Genomic DNA, 26,832 nt, shown 5'->3' with positions numbered 1-26,832 from the left:
AAATGGCACCATAAGTAGCAACTTGTAAATTGTTCACTGTACTCACATAAGCACATGACAATAAAGCTAATTCTAATCAATAATGGAGTGGATTATAAGAGCAGAGTGGATGCTCTGTGGATGCTGCCAGACCTGCTGAGCTTTTCCAGCATTTTCTGTTTTTGTTCCTAATTTATAGCACCTGCAGTCCTTTTGGTTTTTAAATTTTCCATTGTGCGCAGTTCTGGTCATTATAGTGTACGAAAGAAGACGTGTAGATGCCAGAGTTGGACTGGGGTGGACAAGGTCAAAAATGAAACACCAGGTTATAGTCCAACAGGTTCATTTGAAATTGCAAGCTTTCCTCAGGCAAGGAAGAGTGTGCATTATGAGCCTTTTCTGTACTGAACGTTGACGTGATTCACAGAATCATATCCAAACCATTCAGAATTGCGTACATCAAAAAGAAGTTGCACTGGTCTGAATTAGCTCCTCCTAAACCCCTTAAATGGAGTTCATAGAGCACTGGCTTCAATCCAGGAAGTAAATGCTTTAAAAAAATAACACAGAACTGCGGATGCTGGGAATCCTAAACAAACAAAAAAAGAAATTGCTGGGGTCCACTCAGCAGGTCAGGTTACATATACGGAGGGAAAAGCAAGGTTAAGGTTTGGAGTCTTAGTGACATTCTGCACAAATGCTCAGTTGCTACACATTGCACACTCAGCCTCTACAAGATGGCGGTCACACGCATGCCCTGTTGTAACAATACCCACATTAAGATGGCGGCCGCACATGCGCTCTGCCCCCAACAAGAGGTGGCTGCGGTTAACCTGGGGCCTTCCAGTGAAACAACTGCCAACACGTTGCAGAGTTCGCCCAAACACGCGATCGATATATCGTCGTCTTCGCTTTGAAACGTACCCTAAGCATTCGGGATAATCATTGTTCCACACACCCCGGACTCAGAAAACAAACACTTCTCCAGTTACGTTTCCCGAACACGGGAACAAAATCAACCACTTCTCCGCACCGCCACTCGCACTGCGCATGCGTCACCTCGCGCGCCCTGGTGATTGACGACAGCGCAGGACCAATAGACAGGAGGGGGCGGTGCTGGAGGACCAAGCGGGAACAGCTGGACCTCCAAACAATCGGAGTCAACAAGAGGCAAGGCTGAGCACAACTCTTCACCCATTGGCTGAAACTCTCCCTCATTTGGAATTGTGTCAAACTGCACCCTTATGACCTTCAGTACTGTAACTGGGTGTTGTGAAGACTGTGCTTGTTCAATTTTTCGGAATTTTCAACGGAGAAATGGAGAATAAACTCAATTTAGTCAAATTAGTGATAATCCAAGGAATCCTATTATGTCCACACCAGGGACTGGAGTCCACTGTAGTATTAAACCAGGAACAGGGGTGCTGTAGTCTTCCTAAACCAGGTGCTGGGACTCTAGAGTAAGATAGGTCGTAGAATCATAGATGTACAGCATGGAAACAGACCCTTCGGTCCAACCGTCCATGCCAACCAGACATCCCAACCCAATCTAGATAGAGGCCCAGATCATCTAGTGGAGATCTAGAGTCTTACTAAGGCTGGGACCAAGTAGAGAGTAGCTGGACCTGAGAGTGTAATGCTGGAAAAGGCACAGCAGGTCAGGCAGCGTTCGAGGACAAGGAGAATTGACATTCCGGGCAAAAACCCTTCATCAGGATTACCAGGATGAAGGGTTTATACCCGAAACGTCGACTCTCCTGCTCCTCAGATGCTGTCTGATCTGCTGTGCTTTTCCAGCATTACACTCGCGACTCTGATCTCCAGCATCTGCAGTTCTCACTTTCTCCTGGAGAGTAGCTGGAGACACATGTAAAACTGCAGAGGAGCTGGAGTGTTAATTGAGGGCCCAGAGCAACTAGAAGGGATCCAGAAGGTACGGTTCAGTAGGTTTGGTTTGCAGTGTAAGTAATGGATGACAATTCCAATCTGCCGTCGAGTCAGACAGCAAACTGAACTAGTCCCGCTTGCCTGTGTTTGGCCCATATCTCTCTAAACTTTTCCTATTCATGTACCTGTCTGAATGGTTTTTAAATGTTGTATTTGCCACTTCCTCTGGCAGCTCACGAACCAGCCTCTCTGAAAAAATTGCCCCTCAGGTCCCCTTTAAATCTTTTCCCCTCACTCCCCTTTTGCTATTCACCTTATCTATCCAGCATGATTTTATAAACCTCTGTAAGGCCACCCCTTAACCTCTTGCACTCCGGGAAAAAAAGTCTCAGCTTCTCCTTATAACTTAAACCCTCCAGTTCTAGTAACATCATGGTAAATTTTTTCTGAACCATTCCAACTTAACAATATCCCAACTTAACAATATCCCTCCTATAGCAGGGCGACCAGAACTGGACACTCCAGAAGAGGCCCAACCAATGCTCTGCGCAACCTCAATATGATGTCCTAACTCCTACACTCAATGGTCTGAGCAATGAAGGTATGGGTACCAGACACCTTAACCACCCTGTCTACCTGTGACTCCACTTTCAAAGAACTATGTACCTGAACCTCTAGGTCTGTCTGTTCAATAGCACTATTCAGGATCCTGCCATTAACTATATAAGTTTTGCCCTTGTTTGTTTTACCAAAATACAAGACCTTGCATTTATCCAAATTAAACTCCATCTGCTAGTCTTCAGCCCATTGACTCAATTGATCAAGATCCCTTTGTAAACTGAGATAACCTTCTTCACTGTCCGCTATACCATCAATTTTGGTGTCATCCATAAATTTACTAACCATGCCTTCTATATTCTCAACTAAATTATTTATATAACTTACAAACAACAATGTTTTCATTAACACTGTCCCATTTACACACAGTTTCAACTGGATGCTCCCTCAATACTGATCCTCCAACAGTGCCTACTCCCTCAGCACTGACGCTCTGAAAGTACGGCGCTCCCTCAGCACTGACTCTCCAACATTAGGAAAGATATAATTAAATTGGAGAGGATGCAAAAAAATTCACAAGGAGATTTCCAGGAATGGATGGCCCAAACCACAAGGAGAGACTGGACGGACCAGGACCACCTCCCCCCCCGCCCCCCCACCCCTGGAGCACTAGAGTCTGTTACAACACAGGGTAGATCCTTCTGCTACTTGAACCAAACACACAGAAAAGCTCACCTTCCCTTGTCATCTGTTAAAGTATGAGTGACAGAAAACTACCCAAATTCCAGTATTTAAAGGAAAAATAACAATTTTATTCTTTAACTCCAAAAGAGAACATTAAACTACAACCAATTAGAATTGTAAGCATCCTTTTTTTCCTAAATTTGTTATCTACCTCCCACTTTATGACAATATACTGATCCAATAAAGCCCCTAATAAATTTACAGCTTATCAATTTTTAAAACCAGCCAGCTGTGTCAATCCGGTTCTGTAGATCTCCCTGGGTCGTATTCGGTCTTCTGCTGCAAAGGTGTTTCATATGAAACTGTTCAGAGAGAACAATTGCAGGCAGTCTGAATGGCAGTAGGTGTTCTTTGTTTGTTTGGCTAATTGTCCAAAATGCCTTATTTTTATACCCCAAAACATCAGATCATCTCATTGGTTTGATGTTATCAAAACAGTAAAATTCAAATTCGATTGGATTTTAGTATCTTGGGGCATAATTTAAACTGATTGGTTGAGTTCAAATTGTTGTGAAAACATAGCAACCAAGCTCCCAGCTAAATGTTACATTTTAAAATTTTCCAGTGCACTCTATCTCAACAGGTGTTTGCCAGCTTTCACACTCTCTTAAAGGTACAGTACACGCCTTCAACTTCATAACACCTCCCCCCTTAAGAAAAAAAATGACCCATCATATTGAAAAGATGGCTTCATTTTTTCTTCTTAACCACATTACCATGCTATACATAGGACATTAATCTAAGTTCATATTAACATCGGCACACACACACAGACACACACACACTTATATATATAATATATATATATATAAAACATTGGTATTTATTCAGTCTCTTTTTTTTTGTTAAAGCCAAGATAACGCATCTGCTATCACATTCTTACGAGCCACAACATGTACAATTTGTAAATTAAAAGTCTGGAACATAAGACTTTAACAAAATAGTCTCATATTCTTGTCTTTAAAGCATTCCAAGAATGTAAGAGGATTGTGATCCATGTACACAACTGTCTCTGACATATTGTTTGTGACATGCACATTAAAATGTTGTAAGGCCAGTACCAAACTCAATAATTCTTTTTCGATCGCAGACTATTTTCTCTGATAGTTGTTGAGTTTCTTTGAAAAGTAACCAACTGGCAGTTCAATTCCATCATCTTCCTGTAGCAGTACAGCTCCAACTCCTGTGTCGCTAGCATCAATTGCAACTTTGAAGGGTTTCAAAACATTTGGTATAGCTAAAACTGGTGGGATGGTTAATACTGCTTGTAAATTGTCAAATACCCCCTGGTATTGTTCTGTCCACCGAAACTTTGGGTTCTTCTTCAGCAATCTGTTAATAGTGCCACTATGTTGCTGAAGTTTGAAACAAACTTCTGGTAGAATCTGCTTATTCCCAAAATCTGAAGCACCTCTTTCTTTGAGGTCAGTCATGAAATTCCTCGATGGCCTTCGTCTTTACGTTCCTTGGGGTCAACCTTCCATGAACGATGTTATGTCCCAAGAACGTCACCTCTGCTTTCGTGAATTCTGTTTTCTGTAAGTTTATTACCAGTTTTGCTTCTCTTAATCCAGCTACAACACTGTTCATGAGTCTTTGGAATGTGGTGGATGCGTTCTTCATTCCAAAGAGCATCACTTTGAATTGATATCGCCCATTTGAGGTTACAAATGCAGAAATTCCTTTCACTTCCTCTGATAAAGGTACCTGCCAATAACCACACAGTAAGTCCAACTTTGTGATGTAACTGGCTTGTCCAACTTTCTCTATATACTCCTCCAATCTCAGAATTGGGTACGAGCCCGATTTTGTTATGGCATTGACCTTTCGATATTCCACACACAATCGTTGAGTCCTGTCAGATTTGGGAACTAAGATGATTAACAAACTCCACTCACTCTGACTCAGTTTGATGATATCTTCGTTAAGCATCACTTTCATTTCCTTCTGGACTTGTCTGGCATTGAAAGGATTAAGCTTGTAGGGGTGTTGTTTTATTGGAACAGCATTGTCCACATCTACCTCATGCACAACAGCATTAGTCCTCCCCATTTTATTCTTATATATGTCCTCATACAGCTCTGACAAACCTTTCAATTCCTGAGACAGATAGTTTACTAACCTATCCCATTCCTCAAGGACTTCCTCATTGTTTAGTGTATTTTGAAGCATATCAAACTCCATAACATCTGGATTTGATTCCTCACTCTGCGGGGCAGTAACTAACATCTGTTTCTCCAATTCTTTCTCTTTCTTATAATAAGGTTTCAACATATTCACATGACACACCCAATACAGCTTTTCCTATCTGGCATCTTTTCTAGATAGTTCACCTGACGCAACTTTTTCTCAATTTGATGGGGACCACTAAACCTGACTTTGAAGGGATTTCCTATGACTGCTAACAATATTAATACATCACCTCCATGGGAAAAGGTCTGAATTTCAGAGTTTTTATCTGCTACCTGCTTCATTCTATTCTGTGCCCTTTTTAGGTGCTGTTTAGCTAATTTACTTGATTTAATCTCTCCCTCACCTCCGATACATAATTCAAAGTGTGAGATCTCCGACTTTGGTCCTGTCAATTTCTATTTAATTAATTTCAAATGGCCTCTCACTTCATGTCCAAATATTAACTCAAAGGGAGTAAACTGAGTGGATCCATTTGTGGCATCTCTAATGGCAAACAGTACAAATGGGATATCTCTCTAGGTAGCCCATATTATGTGAAGAAAGCTACGAACACCTCTACCACCCTTTTTGCCTTAATGTTCCATAATGGAATTGCCTCCGGAAATCTGATAGACACATCCATTATGGTTAGCAAGTACTGGTTCCCACTTTTAGTTCTCGGGAGCAGACCTACACAGTCAACCATAACCCACGTGAAAGGTTTTTCAAAAGGTGGGAATTGGCAACAAAGGTGCTGGTTTTATTACCGCCTGTAGCTTACCTACCATTTGTCATGTACGACACAAATGGCAAAAGTTAACCACATCCTTGTGCATTCCAGGCCAATAGAAATGCTTTTGTACCTTAGTCTGAGTCTTCCATACACCAAGTTGACCTCCTACTGGTAGTTCATGTGCTACACGTAACACTTCCTGTCTGTATGCTATAGGCAACACAATCTGGTGCCCATTTCTCCTCTGAATTAACCTGCCATGGTCTCCATTTTTATCTTAGGATTCTATATTTGAGATAATAACCCTCAGGAATATTCTCTGCTTCCTTTTTGAAGTACACATCCACTAATATATCTTTTTTACGCCACGTCTTTCTGTTGCAAGTCCATGAGCCTTCCAGGAATAAACAGTTCTGTTTTACCCTCTGCCCGTTCAGGTTTTTTCTGCACCATTACATCAAACAGGGTGTCCGCCAACAGAACCTCAATTCCTTCATCTTTCTCTTTAGTTTTTGCTTTGTGCTGTGACTTATGATAGTGGGATCTTGTTACTACACATTCTGGGAAAATACCAGGGTATTTTTCTTTTAACTTCTCAGTTCCCTGGTCTTCCTTTGGCTTCTCCACGACAAGGGGTGTCACTTCCACCTTGGATCCTGCTAAATTGTTCCCAAGAACAAATTAGATTCCTAGAACCGTCACTCTGTCAATCACTCCCACTGTTGCTTCACCAGTCTTCGCCAGTTTGGCACTCCAACCTGATCTCACATCAGGGAACGTTAAATTTCTGTCCATCTATCTGACAAATTACTACACTCTTGGGTAACAGGTCAGAAAGAATGCAAAAACATTCATCTTTTACTATTAGAGACTGGTTAGATCCGGTATCATTCAAAATTATAACTTCTTGCCCTTCTGTCCCTGTTCTTTCTGAGTAAACTTTACACACAGAGGCAAATTCTTTATAGATATCAGGTATTAATGCCAAAACTAGTCCATGCTTAGGCTGTGCACTCCCCTGCAGCTCCTTGACTTTTCTTGGGGTCTCCTTTACTACTTTAACTAATGCCACTGGCTTAGTCTCTTTTACCACATCTTTTCCTACAGCACCTTTCTTTAAGGACCAGCACTGTGACTTTACATGTCCCACTTTACCGCAGTGGAAACACCTGAGGCCTTTCACCTCCTTCCCACCCTCTTGATCTTCTTTTTTAACCTGTGGAAAACAATTACCAGTGTCCTCTCCTCTTTGTTTAGGATCGTAGTGTAGGATCTCCCCTTCTCCCAATTTCTATCCCTCACAGGATGAAATTCTCGCTGCAAGTTAAACTTTGTCTTATGCACCAACGTATATTCATCTGCCAGCTCTGCTGTTCTTCTCACTTCTTGAACTTTCTGTTCATTCACATGAATTCTCTTCATCTTTGGAAGTGAGTTTTTAACCACTATGACTCCTCCAACAGAATAATCTCTCTTAGAGCCTTATAGATCTTAACTATTTTTAAGGCCCACACCCATCTATCAAAATGTCTCTGTTTAATTCTTTCGAATTCAACATAAGTCTGGCCTGGTTCACTCTTTATGTTTCTGAACCGCTGTCAATATGCTTCTGGTACTAATTCATAGCATTTAAAACAGCCTGTTTGACCTCTTCATAATCTCTTGACCCCTCATCTGACAGCACTGCAAATACCTCACTAACTCTGCCTACCAGTTTAGTCTGAACTAGCATTACCCACAAGTCCTCTGACCACTCCAACTGCCTCGCCAATTTTTCAAATGAAATGAAGAAGGCTATATATCACTACCTTCTCTTTTAATCTCCATCCTGTTAACTTGACTTTGCTGACTAACCTCAAATGTTCAAACTCTCTCTTCATTTCTCTTTCCCCCTTTCTTCTCTATTCTTTGCTCAGCTAAGAACCTTCTTTCTCTTTCTCTTTCCTCTCTCTCTCTTTCTCTTTCCTCTTCCTGCCTTTCTCTTTCCTCTTTCTCTCTTTATCTTCTAACTCCATTGTCCTCAATTGTAATTTAGGTTTTTCTAACTCTACTGCACTTGTCTGTTTCTTTGACACAGCTAAGTGTTTAAGTAATGCCCTTACAATTTCAACTTTGTTTTTGTTCTTAGTTAAACCTAATTCTACCATCTATGCTAATTCTAAAAGTATGGTCTTTTCTTTCTAAACTTGCTTGGCAAACTTGGGAATCATCTTCAAACCCCAGAACCTCTTTAGCAATTTTAAGAGCCATTTCTCTCACTTTTAATTTAACCAACCATAAATAACCAAATTAAACAAATTGTCTTCTCTACGTTTTATTTAAAGATCTAGGACACTAATCGGCAAGTGTTTAAATCTGCTGGGATCTTTTACCCCAAATCTGTTCAAATCTGTCCAAATCTCAGACCGGATCTGTCTAAACCTGTCCAAATCACAGATCTGAGCCCCCAAACTGTTACAACATGGGGTAAATCCTTAAACCAAACACACAGAAAAGCTCAGAGTCAAGACTGCGGTACTGGAAAAGCACAGCAGGTTGGGCAGCATCTGAGGAGTGGGAGAATCGATGTTTTGGGCAAAAGCCCTTCATCACGATGAAGCTTTTCCAGCACCACACTCTCGACTCTGATCTCCAACATCTGTAGTCCTCACTTTCTCCACACAGAAAAGCTCACCTTGCCTCATAATCTATTAAAGTGTGAGAACTACCCCAATCCCACTATTTAAAGAAAAAATAACAATGTTATTCTTTAACTCCAAAACAGAACATTAAATAACAACTATTTACAATTGTAAGCCTCCTTTCTCTTAAATTTGTTGTCTACCTCCCGCTCCACAACAATATACTGATCCAATAAAGCCCCAACTAAATTTACAGCAAGTCAGTTTTCAAAACCAGCCAGCTGTGTCAATTCTCCTCTGTAGATTTCCCTGGGCTGTCTTCAGTCTTCTGCTGCAAAGCTGTTTTACATGAAAAGGTACCTTTCAGAGAGAAGGGTTGTGGGCAGTATGTATAGCAGTAGGGGTTCATTGTCTCTTTGGCTAACTGTCCAAAATGCTTGCTTTTTATACCCCAAAACATCGGACCGCCTCATTGGCTCGATGTTGTCAAAACAGTAACATTCAAATTCAATTGGGTTTTAATGTCTTGAGGCATAATTTAAGTTGATTGGTTAAATTCAAATTGTTGTGAAAACATAGCAACTGAGCTCAGCTATTTGTTTCATAGCTAAATGTTAGATTTTTAAAATTTCCAGCACACTCTGTCACATGACAGCTTTCACTCTCTCCTAAAGGTACAGTACACACCTTCAACTTCATAATAAGGCCGAGATGTGACCCTACAGAAATCCATAAAATTATGTGGGGAAAGGATAGGGCGAATAACCAAGGACCCTCCTCAAGCATAGGGGAGTCCAAAAACCAGAAGGCACAGATTCAAGGCAAGAGGGGAAAGATTCAATAGTGGCCAAAGGGGCAACCTCTCCACACAGAGGGTAGCCTGCACGCAGAATGAACCGCAGGAGGAAGTGGTGGATGAAGGCACAACTGTAATGTAGGATAGACATCCAGACAGGCACATGAACAGGAAAGGCCCAGAGAGACAGGGCCAAATGCAGGCAAATGGGACAAGTCCAGCCCAGGAAACCTGGTCGGCATAGACAAGCTGAGCCGAAGGGTCTGCCTGTGTGCTGCACAACTCCATGCCTCAGACTGCAGGAGGACAGGGTGTAGGACAGGTTCTGAGAAAGGGAGAGGCACTAACATCCAGAAGAAAATGGATAGCTTACTCCCTGGCTGGGGAAACAAGAACATATTAATCCACGACACACAGGGACGTCTTGTTTTCTTGGCTTGTCTAAGTGATAAAAACACTGTCTCAAATCCTCTCTAACCCTCTTGCCTTTCGCATTGCAATGTCAGCCCCTTGCTACTGACCTTTCCTTTGCCCCCTGTCATCCCTTACACCTCAATAAGAGTTGTGCTTCAGTCTATCCATCTTTTGAGTATAGGATTTCTTTTTCTGAAAATCGATCAGCTTTTCACTTGACCTAGTACCAATGACCTGAAATTACCAGTTTTACCTGACTGACTGGTCCAGTGCCACATTCATTACGAGTAACGTTCTCTCCTGAAGCTGCTGCCATACAGTTATACAGCACACTGTCACCTCTTCCCTGGGCACAAAGTATGTCATTCCCATTAATAGAAAGGCAAAAACAAAGCTGGAAATCAAAAATTAAATTGGGAAATGTTTGGAAATCCTCAGTATTTCAGAGAGAAACAGAATTATAAAATGATGAGAGAATAGGAGATTACGGAGATAGGGTGGGACGCTGTTGAGAAGGTCAGTACAAACTCAATGGGCTGAACGGCCTCTATGGTGCTGTAGGGATTGCATGATTGGGCAGTTGTCAGAACCAACCAAAGGTGACCAAAAAAAAAGAGGGAGAAAATAAACTATCAGGGCAAACTAGCAAATACTATAAAAACTCTCCATACAGTAAGAGCTCCTATAAACACTAAACCTTGATGGGTTGCATCTGAGGAGTTAAAAAAAAATAGCTGCAAAGATAGTGGGTGTGCTAGTACTAATCTTGCATAATCCTTAGATTCGAGAAAACTCTCACTGGATTTTAAAATTGCTAAAGTAACACGAGGAAGCGAGACAAAAAAAACAGGCAACTATAAGCCAGTTAGCTTGACATCTGTCATTGGGAAAAGCCAGAGTCAATTATACAGTTTGTAATATCAGTGCATTTTGAAATAATAATAAAATCAAACAGAGCAAACATGGCTTTAATCATAGAATCCCTACAGTGTGGAAGTAGGCCATTCAGCCCATCATGTCTACACCAACTCACCCAGACCCATCCTTTCTATCCTATCCCTGTAACGCTACATATCCATAGCTAATCCACCTAACCCACACATCTCTGGATACTACGTGCAATTTAGCATGGCCAATCCACCTAACCTGCACATCTTTGGACTGTGGGCAAAAACCGGAGGAAACTCACTCAGACACAGGAAGAATGTGCAAACCCCACACAGACAGTCGTCCAAGGGTAGAATTGAATCTGGGTCCCGGGTTTTTATTCAGGGAAAATCGTGCCTGACAATTTTTTTACATTTCCTTCGGGAGGTAACCAACAGGATGGATAAAGGGGAACTAATAGATGTAATATGTTGGATTTCCAGAAGACGTACAATCAAGTATTGTGGATGTTCGCCGATGATTGCACTATGTTCAGCACCATTCACGATTCCCGAGTTAGGGAAGCAGTCCATATTCAAATGCAACAAGGGCTAGACAATATCCAGGCTTGGGCCGATAAGTGGCAAGTAACATTCATGTCACATAACTCCAGGTTATGATCATCGCCAATAAGAGACAATGTACCTGCTGCCCCTTGACATTCAATAGTGTTACCATCAATGAATCCCCCACTATCAACATTTTGGGTGTTATCATTGACCAGAAACTCAACTGCACTCACAGTGGCTACAAAAGCAGGAAGAGGCTAGGAAATAAGGCAAGTAAATACTCCTGACTCTCCAGAGCCTGTCCACCATCTACAAGGCACAAGTCATGAATGTGATGGAATATTCCCCACTTGCCTGGATGACTGCAACTCTAATGACACTCAAGATGCTTGACATCATTGAGGACAAAGCAGCCCGTTTGATTGGCACTACATCTATAAGCACCCACTCCCTTCAGCACCTATGTTCAGTAGCAGCAGTGTGTACTCTCTATAAGACAGCACCTTCCAAACCCACAACCACTTCCATTTAGAAGGACAAGGGCAGCAGATGCTTGGGAACACCACCACCTTCAAATTCCCCTCCAAGCCATTCACTATCCTGACTTGGAAATATACCATAATTTCTTCACTGTCACTGGGTCAAAAGCCTGGAATTCCCTCCCTAATGGTATTGTGGGGCAGTCCACACTAAGCAGCAATTCAAGAGGCAGCTCAGCACCACCTTTTTTCAAGGGCAACTAGGGTTGTGCAACAAATGTTGGCCCAGCCAGCAATGATCACATTCCATGAGTGAATAAAAAAAAGCATATGCTCACTCTGAATGTGCTATTGCCAACTTTCCTTCTGGCACAAAAATAGGTGGGAAGACAATTGGTGAGGATGACACAATGAATCCATCAAGGGATGTAGACAGACTAAGTGAGTGAGCTGATCATTAGTTAAATGGCTGAAAGACTACAGAGAACTGCAGAGGTCAAGACAAAGAAGGAAGCATATGTCAAGTATAGACAGCAGGGATCGAGTGAATCTCTAGAAAAGTTTAAAGGCAGTAGACGTATACTTAAAAGGGAAATGAGGGTGGCAAAAAGGGGACATGAGATAGCTTTGTTCAATAGGGTTAAGGAGAATCCAAAGGGATTCTATAAATACATTAAGGACAAAGGGGTAACTAGGAGAGCATAGGCAACCTATGTGTGGAACCACAGGACATGGGAGAGATATTAAATGAATATTTTGCATCAGTGTTTACTGTAGAGAAGGACATGGAAGGTATAGAATTTGAGGAAATAGATGGAAATAAATGTTGAAAAATTTCCATAGTACGGAGGAGGAGTTGCTGGATGATTTGAAATACATAAAGGTGGATAAATCCCCAGGACCTGATCAGATGTACCCCCGAACTTTGTGGGTAGCTAGGGAAGTGATTCCTGGACCCCTTATTGAGATATTTGTATCATCAAAAGCCACAGGTGAGACACCAGAAGACTGGAGGTTAGGTAATGTGCTGCCACTATTCAAGAAATATGGTAAAGAAAAGCCACAAAGACTGGTGAGCCTGACATCGATGGTGGGGAAGTTGTTGGAGGGAATCCTGAAGGACCGGATTTACATGTATTTGGAAAGGCAAGGGTTGATTAGGGATAGACAACGTGGGAAATCATGTCTCACTAACTTACCAATTTTTTTGAAGAAGTAATGAAGAGAATTGATGAAGGCACAGCAGTGGATATGATCTACATGGACTTCAGTACAGCGTTCGATAAGGGTCCTCATGGTAGACTAGTTATCAAGGTTAGATCACATGGAATAGAGGGAGAAGTAGCTATCTGGATACAGAACTGGCTCAAAAGAGAAGACAGAGGGTAGTGGTGGAGGGTTGCTTTTCAGACTGGAGGCCTATGACCAGTGGTGTGCCACAAGGATTGGTGCTGGCTCCACTGCTTTTCATCATTTATGTAAGTGATTTGGATGTGAACATAGGAGGAATGGTTAGTAAGTTTGCAAATGACACCAAAATTGGTGGTGGAGTGGATAGTGAAGAAGGTTACCTCAGAGGACAATGGGATCTCCGTTAGATGGACTAAGGAGTAACAGATGGAAGTTAATTCAGATAAATGTGAAGTGTTGTATTCTTAGCATTTCAGCCCAGAAAACCAAGCTCAGGTGGATATCTGGTGAAAAGCACAGCAGGTCAGGCAGCATCCGAGGAGCAGGAAAATCGAGGAGCAGAAAAATCAATCCCAATGCGGTCTCCTCTACGTTGGGGAGACAGGACACCTACTCACTGAACACTTCGGAGAACATTTCTCGGACATCTACACCGACCAATCCCACTGCCCTGTGGTTGAACACTTCAACTCCCCCTCCCACTCTGCCAGGGACATGTAGGTTCTGTGCCTCCTCCATCACCACTCCCTTACGACCTGACATCTGGAGGAAGAACGCCTCATCTTTCGCCTCAGGACCCTTCAACCCCATGGCATCAATGTGGATTTCACCAGTTACCTCATTTCCCCTCCCTCGACCTTATCCCAGTTGCAAACTTCCAGCTCAGCACGGCCCTTATGGCCTGTCCTAACTGTCCATCTTCCTTCCCACTATCCGCTCCACCTCACCCTCTGACCTATCATCATCTCCATCCACCTGTTGCACTCTCAGCTCCCTTGCCCCCAGCCCCACCCCCCTCCTATTTATCTCTTCACCCGAGGCTCCCAGTCTCATTCCTGATGAAGGGCTTCTGCCCAAAATGTCGATTTTCCTGCTCCTCAGATGCTGCCTGATCTGCTGTGCTTTTCCAGCACTACATTCTCGATTCTAATCTCCAGCATCTGTAATCCTCACTCTCGCCTAACCATTTGATTGAATGAAGGCACAGCAGTGGACATAATCTACATGGACTTCAGTACAGCGTTCGATAAGGGTCCTCATGGTAGACTAGTTATCAAGGTTAGATCACATGGAATAGAGGGAGAACTAGCTATCTGGACACAGAACTGGCTCAAAGGTAGAAGACAGAGGGTAGTGGTGGAGGGTTGCTTTTCAGACTGGAGGCCTATGACCAGTGGTGTGCCACAAGGATTGGTGCTGGCTCCACTGCTTTTCATCATTTATGTAAGTGATTTGGATGTGAACATAGGAGGAATGGTTAGTAAGTTTGCAAATGACACCAAAATTGGTGGTGGAGTGGATAGTGAAGACGGTTACCTCAGAGGTCATTGAAGTGAGTCAAAGCAGCTGGACTTTACTAGTTTTGTTAGTTCTTCAACTAGATTGTCAAGTATATCCTCTATATCGAAAGGTTAAATGTGGTCATAAAATCAGATTCATGCTCAATTCCACAGTTGGATGGCAATTAATAAGGTGAGCAGTATCTCATTTCTTTCTAAGCTTATTCTACTGAAGGGATACAGGTAAGTACCATTAATGCAATTAGCTTAAGAAATATCTGCTTTCATTACACTAAATGGGTTATATCAAGGGTTAAAGAATGCTTCAGCTATATTCCAGAGACTTGTGGATCACATTATACCTGCAACTGTGTAGTTTATTATAAGATGTGGAGTCCAAAACTAGGGGGCATAGATTTACATTGAGAGGGGAAAGATTTAAAAGGGACTTGAGGGGCAACTTTTTCACATAGAGGTGGTGCTTGTATGGAATGGGCTGCCTGAGGAAGTGGTAGACGTTAGATATAATTACAACATTTGAAACATATTTGGACAGGTACATGAATAGGAAAGGTTAAAGGGGGATATGGGCCAAAAGCAGGCAAATGGTACGAGTTCAGTTTAAGGTACCTGGTCGATATGAGAGAGTTATACAGCATAGAAGCAGACTCTAGGTCATAATATTTAGTAACACGGGACAAGCAAAAGACCTGTTTCAGCAACTAGTTTGGTGGCTATAATAAATTCAACCAAAACAAGAGTTTGCAACATCCAGAGTAATTTACTCAGTACTGACCATAATCCAATGGCATTCATTGAAAACACAAATGTGAGGCTATTCAGATGGAGTATTTTGTTTCAACCATATAATGTAAAGAACATTCACATTGCTGGAAGAGATAATGTAATTGCAGAAGCATTATCTCATGTGTAATACGATGGATTAAGTTAAAGACTTAAGAAGTCTGATTTTATAACGATGAGAGAGGAGGGAAGAGTGGAGAACAAGAATCATTTAGCCTCATGTTTTCTTGTTTGTGCATCATATATCTTGTGACGAAACAATTTTGAAATGGTGTTTCATCTTATAAAGGTGGAAGTATATAAAAGCCTTACCTTTTCATTTCTTTGCATTTTTGGTAATAAACTGAAATGGGTCACAGGAGTACTTACAATAGGGATTGTGGAAAGAATTGCTCCACTTTTTAAAAGCAAGTTACTGAAACTCGTTGTAAGTCTTGCTTACTGCTTTGTCCAAGCAGTGCAGTGGTGGCTGTTTGTCTACTGACTGGCACCAAGTGCAAGATTTGGCTGGCAACTGGTCACACTGATTGGTTTGTGGAGTTCTGACCAGTTATGGATCAGAAAGGCCATTAGCCAGACATTGTGTTCTGATCGGTTCCTGGATAGCTGAACAACTTGCGTGTCTGAATAAGGCCGGCAGAAGCCTTTCAACCACTGCAAGGGCAGTGTTCCTTTCTCTCCAGCAAAATACCTAAAACCTGAAGAAAACTGTTGTCATAACACTCCCCTACAGTTGCCATAAGCTGTCATCTTTAAGCAATAACTTTGCAGTGAGGGGGTCCATTTGTTTGTGTCTTCTATGAAGAAGCGAAAATAACCTGGAAAATAGATTGAGGAACAGAAAATCTTGGCAAGCAAAAGCATCATCTCAGTGAACTGTCTTCTCAGCTTTTTATCCCTCCACCGTAACATCAATGTCTTCTTTTCTCCCCGTGTACAGAGTCATGGAGTTGTACAGCACGGAAACAGACCCTTCGATTCAACTCCATGGCGACCAGATATCCTAAATTAATCTAGTCCCATTCGCCAGCATTTAGTTTATATCCCTCTAAACCTTTCCTGTTTATTTGTGCGTATGTGGGTGTGTTTGTGGGAGGGGTTGGAGATTTAACAAACAACAATGATGTCTCCATGTGTAATGCTGTTTGTGTGGTTAGAATCTATTTACCGGTTATAAATCCTCATTCTGGTTAAGTACTGGAACCTGATCTGTGTTTCTGTAAGACTGGTTCTATCTGACAAGTAAATCAGGACTTTTACAAACTTTGATAAACTTTTTAATTTCCGTGATGACTTCGGGAATAGCAGGGTGAGATTTCCAGTGCATCACCCCTGCGATCCATGATAGTAGCCAGGGAACATAATAAAGACAAAAATTGCTGAAAAACTCAACCAGTCCAACAGCATCTGGACAGAAAGAAACAAAGTTAATGTTTTGAGTACAATAAATAAAATAGTGAGGGGTGTAGATAGGGTTACTGGTGGTCGTCTTTTCCCTAGCATGGGGGATATCAAGACTGGGGACACATTTTTTTAGGTGAGAGGAGAGAGATTTAAAAAAGAGGAGGGGCAAATTGTTTACAAAGAGGGTTGGTTTGCATGTGGAATGAACTTCCTGATGAAGTGGTGAATGTGGATACAATTCCAATATTTAAAAGACATTTGGATAAGTACATGAATAGGAAAGGTTTGGAGGGATACGGGAGGAGCCGGCAGGTGGGACTAATTTAGTTTCGGATTATGTTCGGCATGGACTGGTTGGACTGTGCTGTATGCCTACGACTTTTCTTTAGAAATGAAGGGAGCTGGGAACTGATTAATAGCAGTTCACGGCAGAACGGAACAGATTCAGGGGAATAGAGGGCAATTCTTTGATATATTCACTTACCTGGAAGTTTAGGAAAATATATCACTAAAATTTGGAGCTGGATCATCCAGGAGTGTAATTGGATTGGATCCATGAAACAGAAACACACCACTTGACACACGTGCTGGTGTTTATTCCACAAAGAAGCCTCCTATCACTTATCCTCATCCCAATCTAACATCGTAACCTTCTACTCCCTTCTCTCATGTTCAACTAGCTTTCCCTTAAACACATCAACACTGTTCACGTTAACCATATTGTGTGGTAGTGAGCTCCACATTGTCAGCATTCGTTAGGTGAAGAAATTCCTTCTGATTTCTTGACGATTATCTTACATTGGTTGTCTCTAATTGTGTTTTTTTCCTTGTCCACACTCTCTATATCCACTGTCACAACTTTTCATAACTTAAGACATTTATTTAATCACCCCTTCAGCCTTCTTTTCTGAAGGGACCTAGCCTGTAAATCCTTTCCTGAGATGTCAACCCACACACTTCTAGTATTATCTCTATTCTTCTTCTCTGTGCCCTCTCTAATGCCTCTCCGTCCTTTTGCATGACATAACCATCAGAACTGCATGCAGCAGTCAGTAAATGTTTTGCTCCAGTAGTCACAAGTCACTCAAAAGGGAAGTGTCAAGTTCAGACATGGAGGTAAATTAGTTAAGGAGCAGCAATTTAAAAATGGTTTCCTGCTCTCGATGTCAAACGAGTAGATGATAAATTCTGCACAGAGCTTGTTTTGAGCTTTACATGTGGGCAGTTTGATTACATACAAAAAATTAGATTAGATTCCCTACAGTATGGAAACAGGCCATTGGCCCCACAAGTCCACACCGAGCCTCCAAAGAGCTACCCACCTGGATGCATTCCCCTAGTCGATATTTACCCCTGAATAATGCACCTAACACTGTGGACAGTTTAGCGTCGCCAATGCACCTAACTTGCACATCTTTGGTTTGTGGGAGGGAACCAGAGCACCTGCAGGAAACCCACACAGACACAGGGAGAACGTGCAAACTCCACACTGACAGTCACCAGAGGCGGGAATCGAACGCAGATCCCTGGCACTGAGAGACAGCAGAGCTAACCATTGAGCCACCGTGCCACCCCAAGTATCATCTCCACTAGTACACATCTTTTTTCAGGGTCTGTGTTAGATATATGTTCTGGCCAGAGATAACAGGCCTGCTCTATGTTAGCCAGCCAACAAGCAGCTAAGGAATCTTTGTTCATAAGACAGCAATAGGGCAATCAAATGCAAAGTATTATATTTTTGTGAAACAAATAAGGGCAGGACTTATACAATTAAAAGCAGGGCATTGTTAGTGTTGTAGAATAGAGACACCAAGGGGTTCAGGTACATAATTCTTTGAAGTTGCATCATATATAGACAGAATGATTAAGAAGGCATTTAGCACTCTTGCCTTCATTGTTCAGATCTTTGAGTAAAGGAGTCGGGATATCTTGTTAAGGTGGTTCAGGACATTGGTGAGGCCTCTTCTGGAGTACGGTGTCCAGTTCTGGTCACCCTGTTATAGGAAGGACATTATTAAGCTGGAGAGGGTTCAGAAAAGATTTATCAGGATGTTGCCGGGAATGGAGGTTTTGAGTTATAAGGAAAGGCTGGATAGGCTGGGACTTTTTTCACTGGAGCTTACGAGCTTGAGGGGGTGACGTGAAAGAGGTTTACAAAATCATGAGGGGGAAAGATAAGCTGAATGGCATTTCTCTAGGGTGGGAAGGTTTCAAGTCTAAAGGGCATTTTTTAAAGGAGAGAGGGGAAAGATTTTAAAAAGACAATGGGTGATTTTATTACAGAGTGTGGTTCGCATGTGGAATGACCTTCCAGAGGATGTGGGTACAGTTATAATATTTAAAAGACATTTAGATAAAAACATGAATAAAGACTTGTTTGGACAGTTATGGGTCAAGTGCAGGCAGGTGGGACTAGTTTAGTTTGGGATTATGATCAACATGGACGACTCTACATTCTCCAAACAATGTTTTCAGGTTTTATCAGGATTTACCATCCCAGTGAGAATACTGGATAAGCCAGACTTTGCAAGAATTAGACTTGCTAGACCACAGGGCGAAAGTGAGGACTGCAACTGCTGGAGATTAGAGTAGAGTGTGTGGTGTTGGAAAAGCACAGCAGGTCAGGCAGCATCTGAGGAGCAGGACAGTCGACGTTTTGGGTCAACGCCCTTCATCAGGAAGGACTGATGAAGGGCTTTTGCCTGAAACGTTGACTCTCCTGCTCCTTGGAGGCTGCCTGACCTCCTGTGTTTTTCCAGTACCACACCCCCCACTTGCTAGACCACAATCATTTCAACATTAGAGTATGTGGAAGAACCACGGGTAAGAAAAGAAGCAGCAGGTCATCAGGATTGAGTTGAAACACCAAAAGAATCTTTATTACACAAACTTGAACAAAACAACAAACACAATAATGATTAAATAGGTGCACTGCGCAAGTAAGACAATGATTCTAAACAATATAAGCTTCCATTTTAAACTTAATCCAACAGACTTAACACTGCTTCATTTTTTTTGCTACTATGGCTTTCACTCTGATCGGCCTTTAAAAATACTTAAACTCAAAGATAGATCATTCCCATTCTCTATGTTTGCCTGCACTGGTTGCAGTTCATGCTATGTCCTGGGCAATATGACCTCCTTGTGGTGGTATAGGTGTTGCCGACACAGCACAATCCATCAGATATCTGTAGGTACTTTGTTCACATCTTTTCTGTAGTTTAACTTCTTTTCCCCTTACACACAGCATCTTGATTCTATCTAATTTTGGGAAATCCACTCTCTCTCTCTCTAAAAATGGATGGAACATGTTCTTTGGCGAAACACAGTAGACTGCACCTCTCCAAACTCCACATCAATATCTTCTCATTTATGTCTTCTTTTAAACCATAACCTAAATATTTTTCATTTTGACCACAGGAAGAGGAGGCGAGTGTAGTGGCCATCACTAGGGAGAAGGTGCTGGGGAAGCTGAAAGGTCTGAAGGTGGACAAATCACTCAGACCAGATGGACTACACCTCAGAGTTCCGAAGGAGATTGCCGAGGAGCCTGTGGAGGCATTGGTGGTGATCTTTCAGGAATCACTGGAGGCAGGGAGGGTTCCACAGGACTGGAAAATAGCTAATGTAACATCCCTATCTAACAAAGGAAGGGTGGCAGAAAATGGGAAACTATGGCTGGTTAGCCTGACCTTGGTAAGATTGGAGAGTATTATTAAGGATGAGATTGCCGAGTATTTGAAATGCATGATAAAATAGGGCTGAGTCAGCCTTTGTCAAGGGGAGGTCATGCCTGACAAATCTGTTAGAATTCTTTGAGAAATTAACAAACAAGTTAGACAAAGGACAGCTAGTGCAGGTGACTTATGGGGTTTCAAGAAGGCTTTTGACAAGGTGCTGCACAGCAAGTTGCTAAATAAGAACAAAAGGAACAGACCTTTCGGCCCCTCCAAAACCTGGAACAATAATCAGGCCCTAACTAAACTAAAAAAAAAATCTTCTGCCCTTATTCACTCCATATCCCTCTATTCCCTCTGTATTCATGTAACCATTTAGATGCCTCTTAAATGTGGCCAACGTGACTGCTTCCAGCACCTCTTCTTGCAGCATGTTCCAGGCTCCTACCACTGTGTGTGAAAAGCTATCCTCGCATGTCTCCCTGAAACTTTCCCTCTCTCACCTTGAACCTGTGCCCTCTTCCCTCTTGTAATGGAAACTGCATCCCTGGGAAATAGCCTCTGACTCCCCACCCTATCATTGCCATTTAAGACCATAAGACCTAGGAGTGGAAGCAAGGCCATTCGACCCATTGAGTCCACTCCACCATTTAATCATGGCTGATGGGCATTTCAATTCCACTCACCCGCACTCTCCCCGTAGCCCTTAATTCCTTGCGAGATCAAGAATTTATCAATCTCTGCCTTGAAGACACCCAACGTCCCGGCCTCCACTGCACTCTGTGGCAATGAATTCCACAGGCCCACCACTCTCTGGCTGAAGAAATGTCTCTTCATTTCCGTTCTAAATTGACCTCCGCTAATTTTAAGGCTGTGCCCATGGATCTTAGGCTCCCCGCCTAACGGAAACAACCTCCCAGCGTCCACCCTTTCTAAACCATGCATTATCTTGTAAGTTTCTATTAGATCTCCCCTCAACCTTCTAAACTCTAATGAATACAATTCCAGGATTCTCAGCCGTTCCTCATATGTTAGACCAACCATTCCAGGGATCATCTGTGCGAATCTCTGCTGGACACGCTCCAGTGCCAGTATGTCCTTCCTGAGGTGTGGGGCCCAAAATTAGACACAGTATTCTAAATGGGGCCTAACTCGAGGTTTATAAAGTCTCAGAAGCACGTCGCTGCTTTTATATTCCAATCCTAGAGATAAATGACAACATTATATTTGCTTTCTTAATCACAGACTCAACCTGCAAATCAACCTTTAGAGAATCCTGGACTAGCACTTCCTGATCCCTTTGTACTTTGGCTTGATGAAGTTTTTCACTGTTTAAAAAATATTCCAGGCCTCTATTCTTTTTTTCTCCCCAAAGTGCAAGACCTCGCACTTGCTCACGTTGAATTTCATCAGCCATTTCCTGGACCATTCTCCTAAACTGTCTAAACTTTTCTGCAGCCTCCCCACCTCCTCAGTGGTGCCCCACCTGTCTGCCTAACTTCGTAGCATCAGCGAACTTCACCAGAATGCCCCCAGTACCTTCATCCAGATCATTAAAAAGTGAACAGCAGCGGCCCCAACACTGAACCCTGCCAGACCCCAATTATCACCAGCTGCCATTCTGAAAAAGAACTTTTTATCCCAACTCTCTGCCTTCTGTCAGACAGCCAATCCTCAATCCATGCCAGTAGCTCACCTCGAACACCATGGGCCCTCACCTTACTCAGCAGCCTCCCGTGAGGCACCTTATCAAAGGCCTCTTGGAAGTCTAGATAGACAACATCCACTTACAGTATAATTCACACTAAATTTGATCCTGCAAAATGCCTCACCTCACATTTGTCTGGATTGAAATCCATCTGCCATTTCTGCCCAAATCACCAATCTATCTATAGCCTGTTATATCCTTTCACAATCGTTGGTACGATCAGCAACTCCACCAATTTTTGTGTCATCTGCAAACCTATTAATCAGACCATCCACACCTTCCTCCAGATCATTTATATATACTACAAACAACAGAGGACTTAATACCCATCCCTGTGGAACACCACTAGTTACCAGTCTCCATTCTGAAAAACACCCTTGCACTGCTAACCTCTGTCCTCTATGATCAAGCCAGTTTTGTATCCATCCAGCCAACCCACCATGAATCTCATGTGATTATTTTAGCTTTAGTACCAACCTAGCATGTGGGACTTTATCAATGCCTTACTAAATGAACTACATCCACAGCCCATCCCTCAAAAATTATCTTCTCTTTTTTTTTTAAAAAAAAGAGGTGACAATCAGGTTGGTGAGATGTGACCTTCCCCGTACAAAACCATGCTGCCTGTCACTAACTAGTCCACTTTCTTCCAAACGTGCATTTATCTTGTCACTCAACCCTCCCCACCACAGATGTCAGGCTCACCGGCCTATAATTTCCTGGATTATCCCTGCTTCCTTCCTTTAAAAAAAGAATATTGGCTAATCTCCAGTTCTCTAGAACCTCAGAGGATGTGAAGATATCTGCTAATGCCCCAACTATTTCTCCCCTTGCCTCTCGCACTAACCTGGGATGGATCCCATCCAGGCCTGGAGACTTGTCTACCTTAATGCAATTTAAGATACCCAAAGCTTCCTCCTTTAATATACTGACATTCTCTAGAGAATTCACATACTCATCCCTGACCTCAACATCAGTCAAGTCCTTCTCTTTGATGAATCCAGATACAAAGTACTCATTAAGGATCTCTCCCACTTCCCATGATTCCATGCATAACTTCCCACCTTTGTCCCTGAGTGTGCCTACTCTTTCCCTTGCCATGCTCTTACTTCTAATAGATGTCTAAAAAACCTTGGGATTCTCCTTGACCCTGTGTGTGAAAGTAATTTCATGGCCCCTTTTACCTTTCCTAATTCAACATTTAAGTTCCTTCCTAATTTCTCTGTACTCTTCAAAGGCTTTGTCAGTTTTAGCTGCCCAGACCTATTGTATGCTTCATTTTATCTTTTGACTAAGCTTACAATTTCCCTTGTGATCCTATGGTTCCTGAATCCTGCCATTCCTATCCTTCAGTTTTGCAGGGACATGCAAGTCCTGCACATTCATCAACTGGTCATTAGAAGTCTCCCCTGTGCCAGATGTAGATTTGCCCTCAAATACCTGCTCCCAATCCACATTTCCCAGTGCCTGTCGAACTTGGATGTAATTGGCCCTTACCCAATTAAGCACCTTCACCTGAGGGCCACTCTTGTTCTTGTCCATGACTACTTGAAATCTAATGGAGTTATGGTCACTAAGCCCCAAATGCTATCCTACTGAACATCAATCACTTGTCCTGGCTCATTTCCTAATATCAAGTTTAGTATGGCCTTCTCTCTGGTTGGATTCTCAAGAATCCATCTCAAAGTGTTCTCCTGGATACGTCTAACAAATTGCTCTCCATCCAAGCCTCTGGCTCTAAGCGAGACCCAGTCAATAACAGGAAAGTTAAAATCATCCACCACAACTACCCTGCTTTTTTCATACCTTTCTCGTATCTGACTCCATTTTTGCTCCACTGTCTCCTGTGAGCTGTTAGGAGGTCGATAGAAAACTCCCAACATTGTCATTTCACTCTTCCTATTCCTGAGCTCCACCATAATGCCTCACTATAAGATCCCTCCGGTGTGTCCTCCCGCAGCACAGCTGTGATGTGATCCCTAGTCACCAATGCAACTCCTCCACCCCTTTTGTTTCCCCTTCTGTCCCAAGATAAGAGTTAAATGAGCTGCTAAATAAGTGGTGTTAGGATCAAGGTCCTGGTACGGAAAGACAATTGGCTGACTGGTAGAAGGCAGAGAGTGGGAATAACGGGGACTTTTTCAGGATAGCAGGTGGTGCTAAATTTGCAGATGACACGAACACATATGGAGGGACAGTTAGTGTTGAGTAAGCAGGGACAGTCAGGAGGACTTAGATAAGTGTGAGATTATGCACTTTAGTTAAAAAGAACAGAATGTTTTCTAGATGGGGGGGTGGTGGGGAAGGCTTCGGAAGTCTGAAGCACAAAAGGGACTTGGCAGTCCTCGTTCAGGATTCTCTTCAGGTTACCATGCAGGTTCAGTTGATCGTTATTAGCAGTCATTTTGAGAGAGTGAGAATAAAAGAGCAAGGGTATACTGCTGAAGCTGTATAAGGCTCTGGTCAGACCACATTTGTAATGTTGTGAGCAGTTTTGGGCCCTATTTCTAAGGAAGAATGTGCTGATCTTGCAGGGGTCCAGTGCAGGTTCATTGAACAACTCCAGGAATAATGGGTTTGTCACATGTGGAGCCCTTGAGGATTCTGGGCTGTACTAGATGGAGTTTAGAAGGGTCTGGGGAGATTTGATTGAAACTTACAGAATACTGAGAGGCCTCAGCAGAGCAGACTTGGAGAAGATGTTTCCAATAATAGGAGAGACAAGGACTCAAGGGCACAGCCTCAGAGTGAAGGGATGACTCTTTAGGACTAAGATGAGGAGAGGATGGAACACATTAATACAGAGACCAGGTGTATTTAAGAGAGATAGATAGGTTCTTTATTAGTAAGGGGAATCAAGGATTACAGGGAGAAGGCCAAAGAATGGGGCTGAAAACATATGAGCCATGTTGTAGCAGAGTCAAAGGGCCAAATAATTCAATTCTGCTCCTATATGTTATGATCTCATGGTTCCTTTGGTAGGTCAGGTGGTCTCTACAGACATTGTATACTAAAATGGGCGGCACGGTGGCACAGTGGTTAGCACTGCTGCCTCACAGCGCCAGAGACCCAGGTTCAATTCCCGCCTCAGGCGACTCTGTGTGGAGTTTGCACATTCTTCCCGTGTCTGCATGGGTTTCCTCTGGGTGCTCTGGTTTCCTCCCACAGTCCAAAAATGCCTAGGTTAGGTGAATTGGCCATGCTAAATTGCCCATAGTGTTAGATGAAGGGGTAAATGTAGGGGAATGGGTCTGGGTGGGTTACACTTCAGCGGGTCGGTGTGGACTTGTTGGGCCGAAGGGCCTGTTTACACTCTGTAACTAATCTAAAAAAAAATGTCCTGATTCATTTAAAGCCATTTTCTTTCAAATAGAAGTCTCAAGTATTAGATCAGCCAATGAAAATGAAGATCAATAGTTCATATTTTATATATTCATGACATAATATATGGAAACAGGGTAGCCAATTTGTACACAGTAAGGCTTCATGAACACAAATAATTAACACCAATCTATTTAACAATCCATCTCACTTGGGGAGCAAACAAGCTGTCACCTATGAGATGGTGTCTCTGACAGTGCTCAACTGACTTGTATGTCTGAATTTTGTACTCAAGTTTCTGGAGCATGATCTAAATGCACAACATTGTAAGTCAAAGGCAAGCATGCTACCCAGTTTCCAATGCTAAGTGGACTCCATGCATAAATTTAAGGCTGCAGCTAAAGATACAAGCAGAATGACAAAGTAATCATTGCAAAAGCAAAATGACAATTGCAATTGCAGACATTAGGGGTGGAACTTCTACACTTTGCTCAAGTTCACCACTTCCACTTCTTTTAGTTAATGCTGACTGCAGCTGCACTTTCCCAGCCCGAGTCTGCACTCTGTTCTGCTCCCCTGATGTACTTTGTCTGGTACAATCTGCATGTATAGCAGACAAAACAACACTTTTCACTGTATCTCGATACATGTGACAACAATAAATCAAACTAAATTAAAAGATAATCAAATTGAAAGCTGGAAAGTTGGCTACGACCCTCAATGTCATGTGTTCAAAACAAACTCATGAGAACAGCCAAAAATGACAAGCCAGTCAGGACAAACAATTCTGGAACAGGACACCAGCATAATCATTGCACTTTCATTTGTAATAAAATCACCCACATATGACATGAAATTCATCCCTTTTTTTTTTAAACACACTCACTTGAGTGGTGGTCTGAAGACTTTTTGAGAAAACAGTCTTCCATAGACTTCTTGATGTGATGCTTGTCAGTCAATGGAGCAGAACTCTTGCTCAACAGACAGATCAGTTTTTAATTAGAATGACAAGATGCGTGGAGACCACCAGCTCCAAATTCCCTTCCAAGCCACACAGCACCCCGATTTGTAACTATATCAGCACTCCCTCAATGTAACGGCAAAATCCTGGAACTCCCTCCCTAAAGCACTGTGGATGTCCCTATAACCAAACAATGCTTTAAGAAGGCACCTCATGACCGCTTTCTCCAAGACAATTGGGAAGAAGCAATAAATGCTGCTCCAGCTAGCAATGCCCACATATGATGAACAAATAATTGAAAAAAAAGACAACTGAAATTGCACAGCCAGGGCGATGTGTCTTCATTTAATGAAGAAACTATTCATGTTCCAGTACTAATGCCCCAGCATTAACTGCTTTTCTTTCAAACATATATTATCTGATGGGTCAACTATAAGAAATAATGGAC

General features: G+C 42.4%; 2 protein-coding genes across 2 annotated transcripts in view; one reads left to right on the top strand and one right to left on the bottom strand.

Moving 5' to 3' along the window:
* LOC140456852 (uncharacterized) overlaps positions 1-23,203 on the bottom strand; it is a 36,666-nt gene extending 13,463 nt beyond the window's left edge. The window contains 2 exon segments of the mRNA XM_072550784.1: positions 10,158-10,298; positions 22,950-23,203. Coding sequence (XP_072406885.1) covers positions 10,158-10,298; positions 22,950-23,203 — 395 coding nt within the window.
* The window catches only part of LOC140457230 (uncharacterized), a 78,884-nt gene that overhangs the window by 32,573 nt on the left and 19,479 nt on the right, over positions 1-26,832 (top strand). The window lies entirely within an intron of this gene.

This window comes from Chiloscyllium punctatum, chromosome 31 (genome assembly GCF_047496795.1).
Source record: "Chiloscyllium punctatum isolate Juve2018m chromosome 31, sChiPun1.3, whole genome shotgun sequence".
In the NCBI taxonomy this organism is placed as follows: domain Eukaryota; kingdom Metazoa; phylum Chordata; class Chondrichthyes; order Orectolobiformes; family Hemiscylliidae; genus Chiloscyllium; species Chiloscyllium punctatum.
The sequence above is the reverse complement of the archived record's forward strand: the minus strand, read 5'-3'. Positions and strand labels throughout refer to the sequence as shown.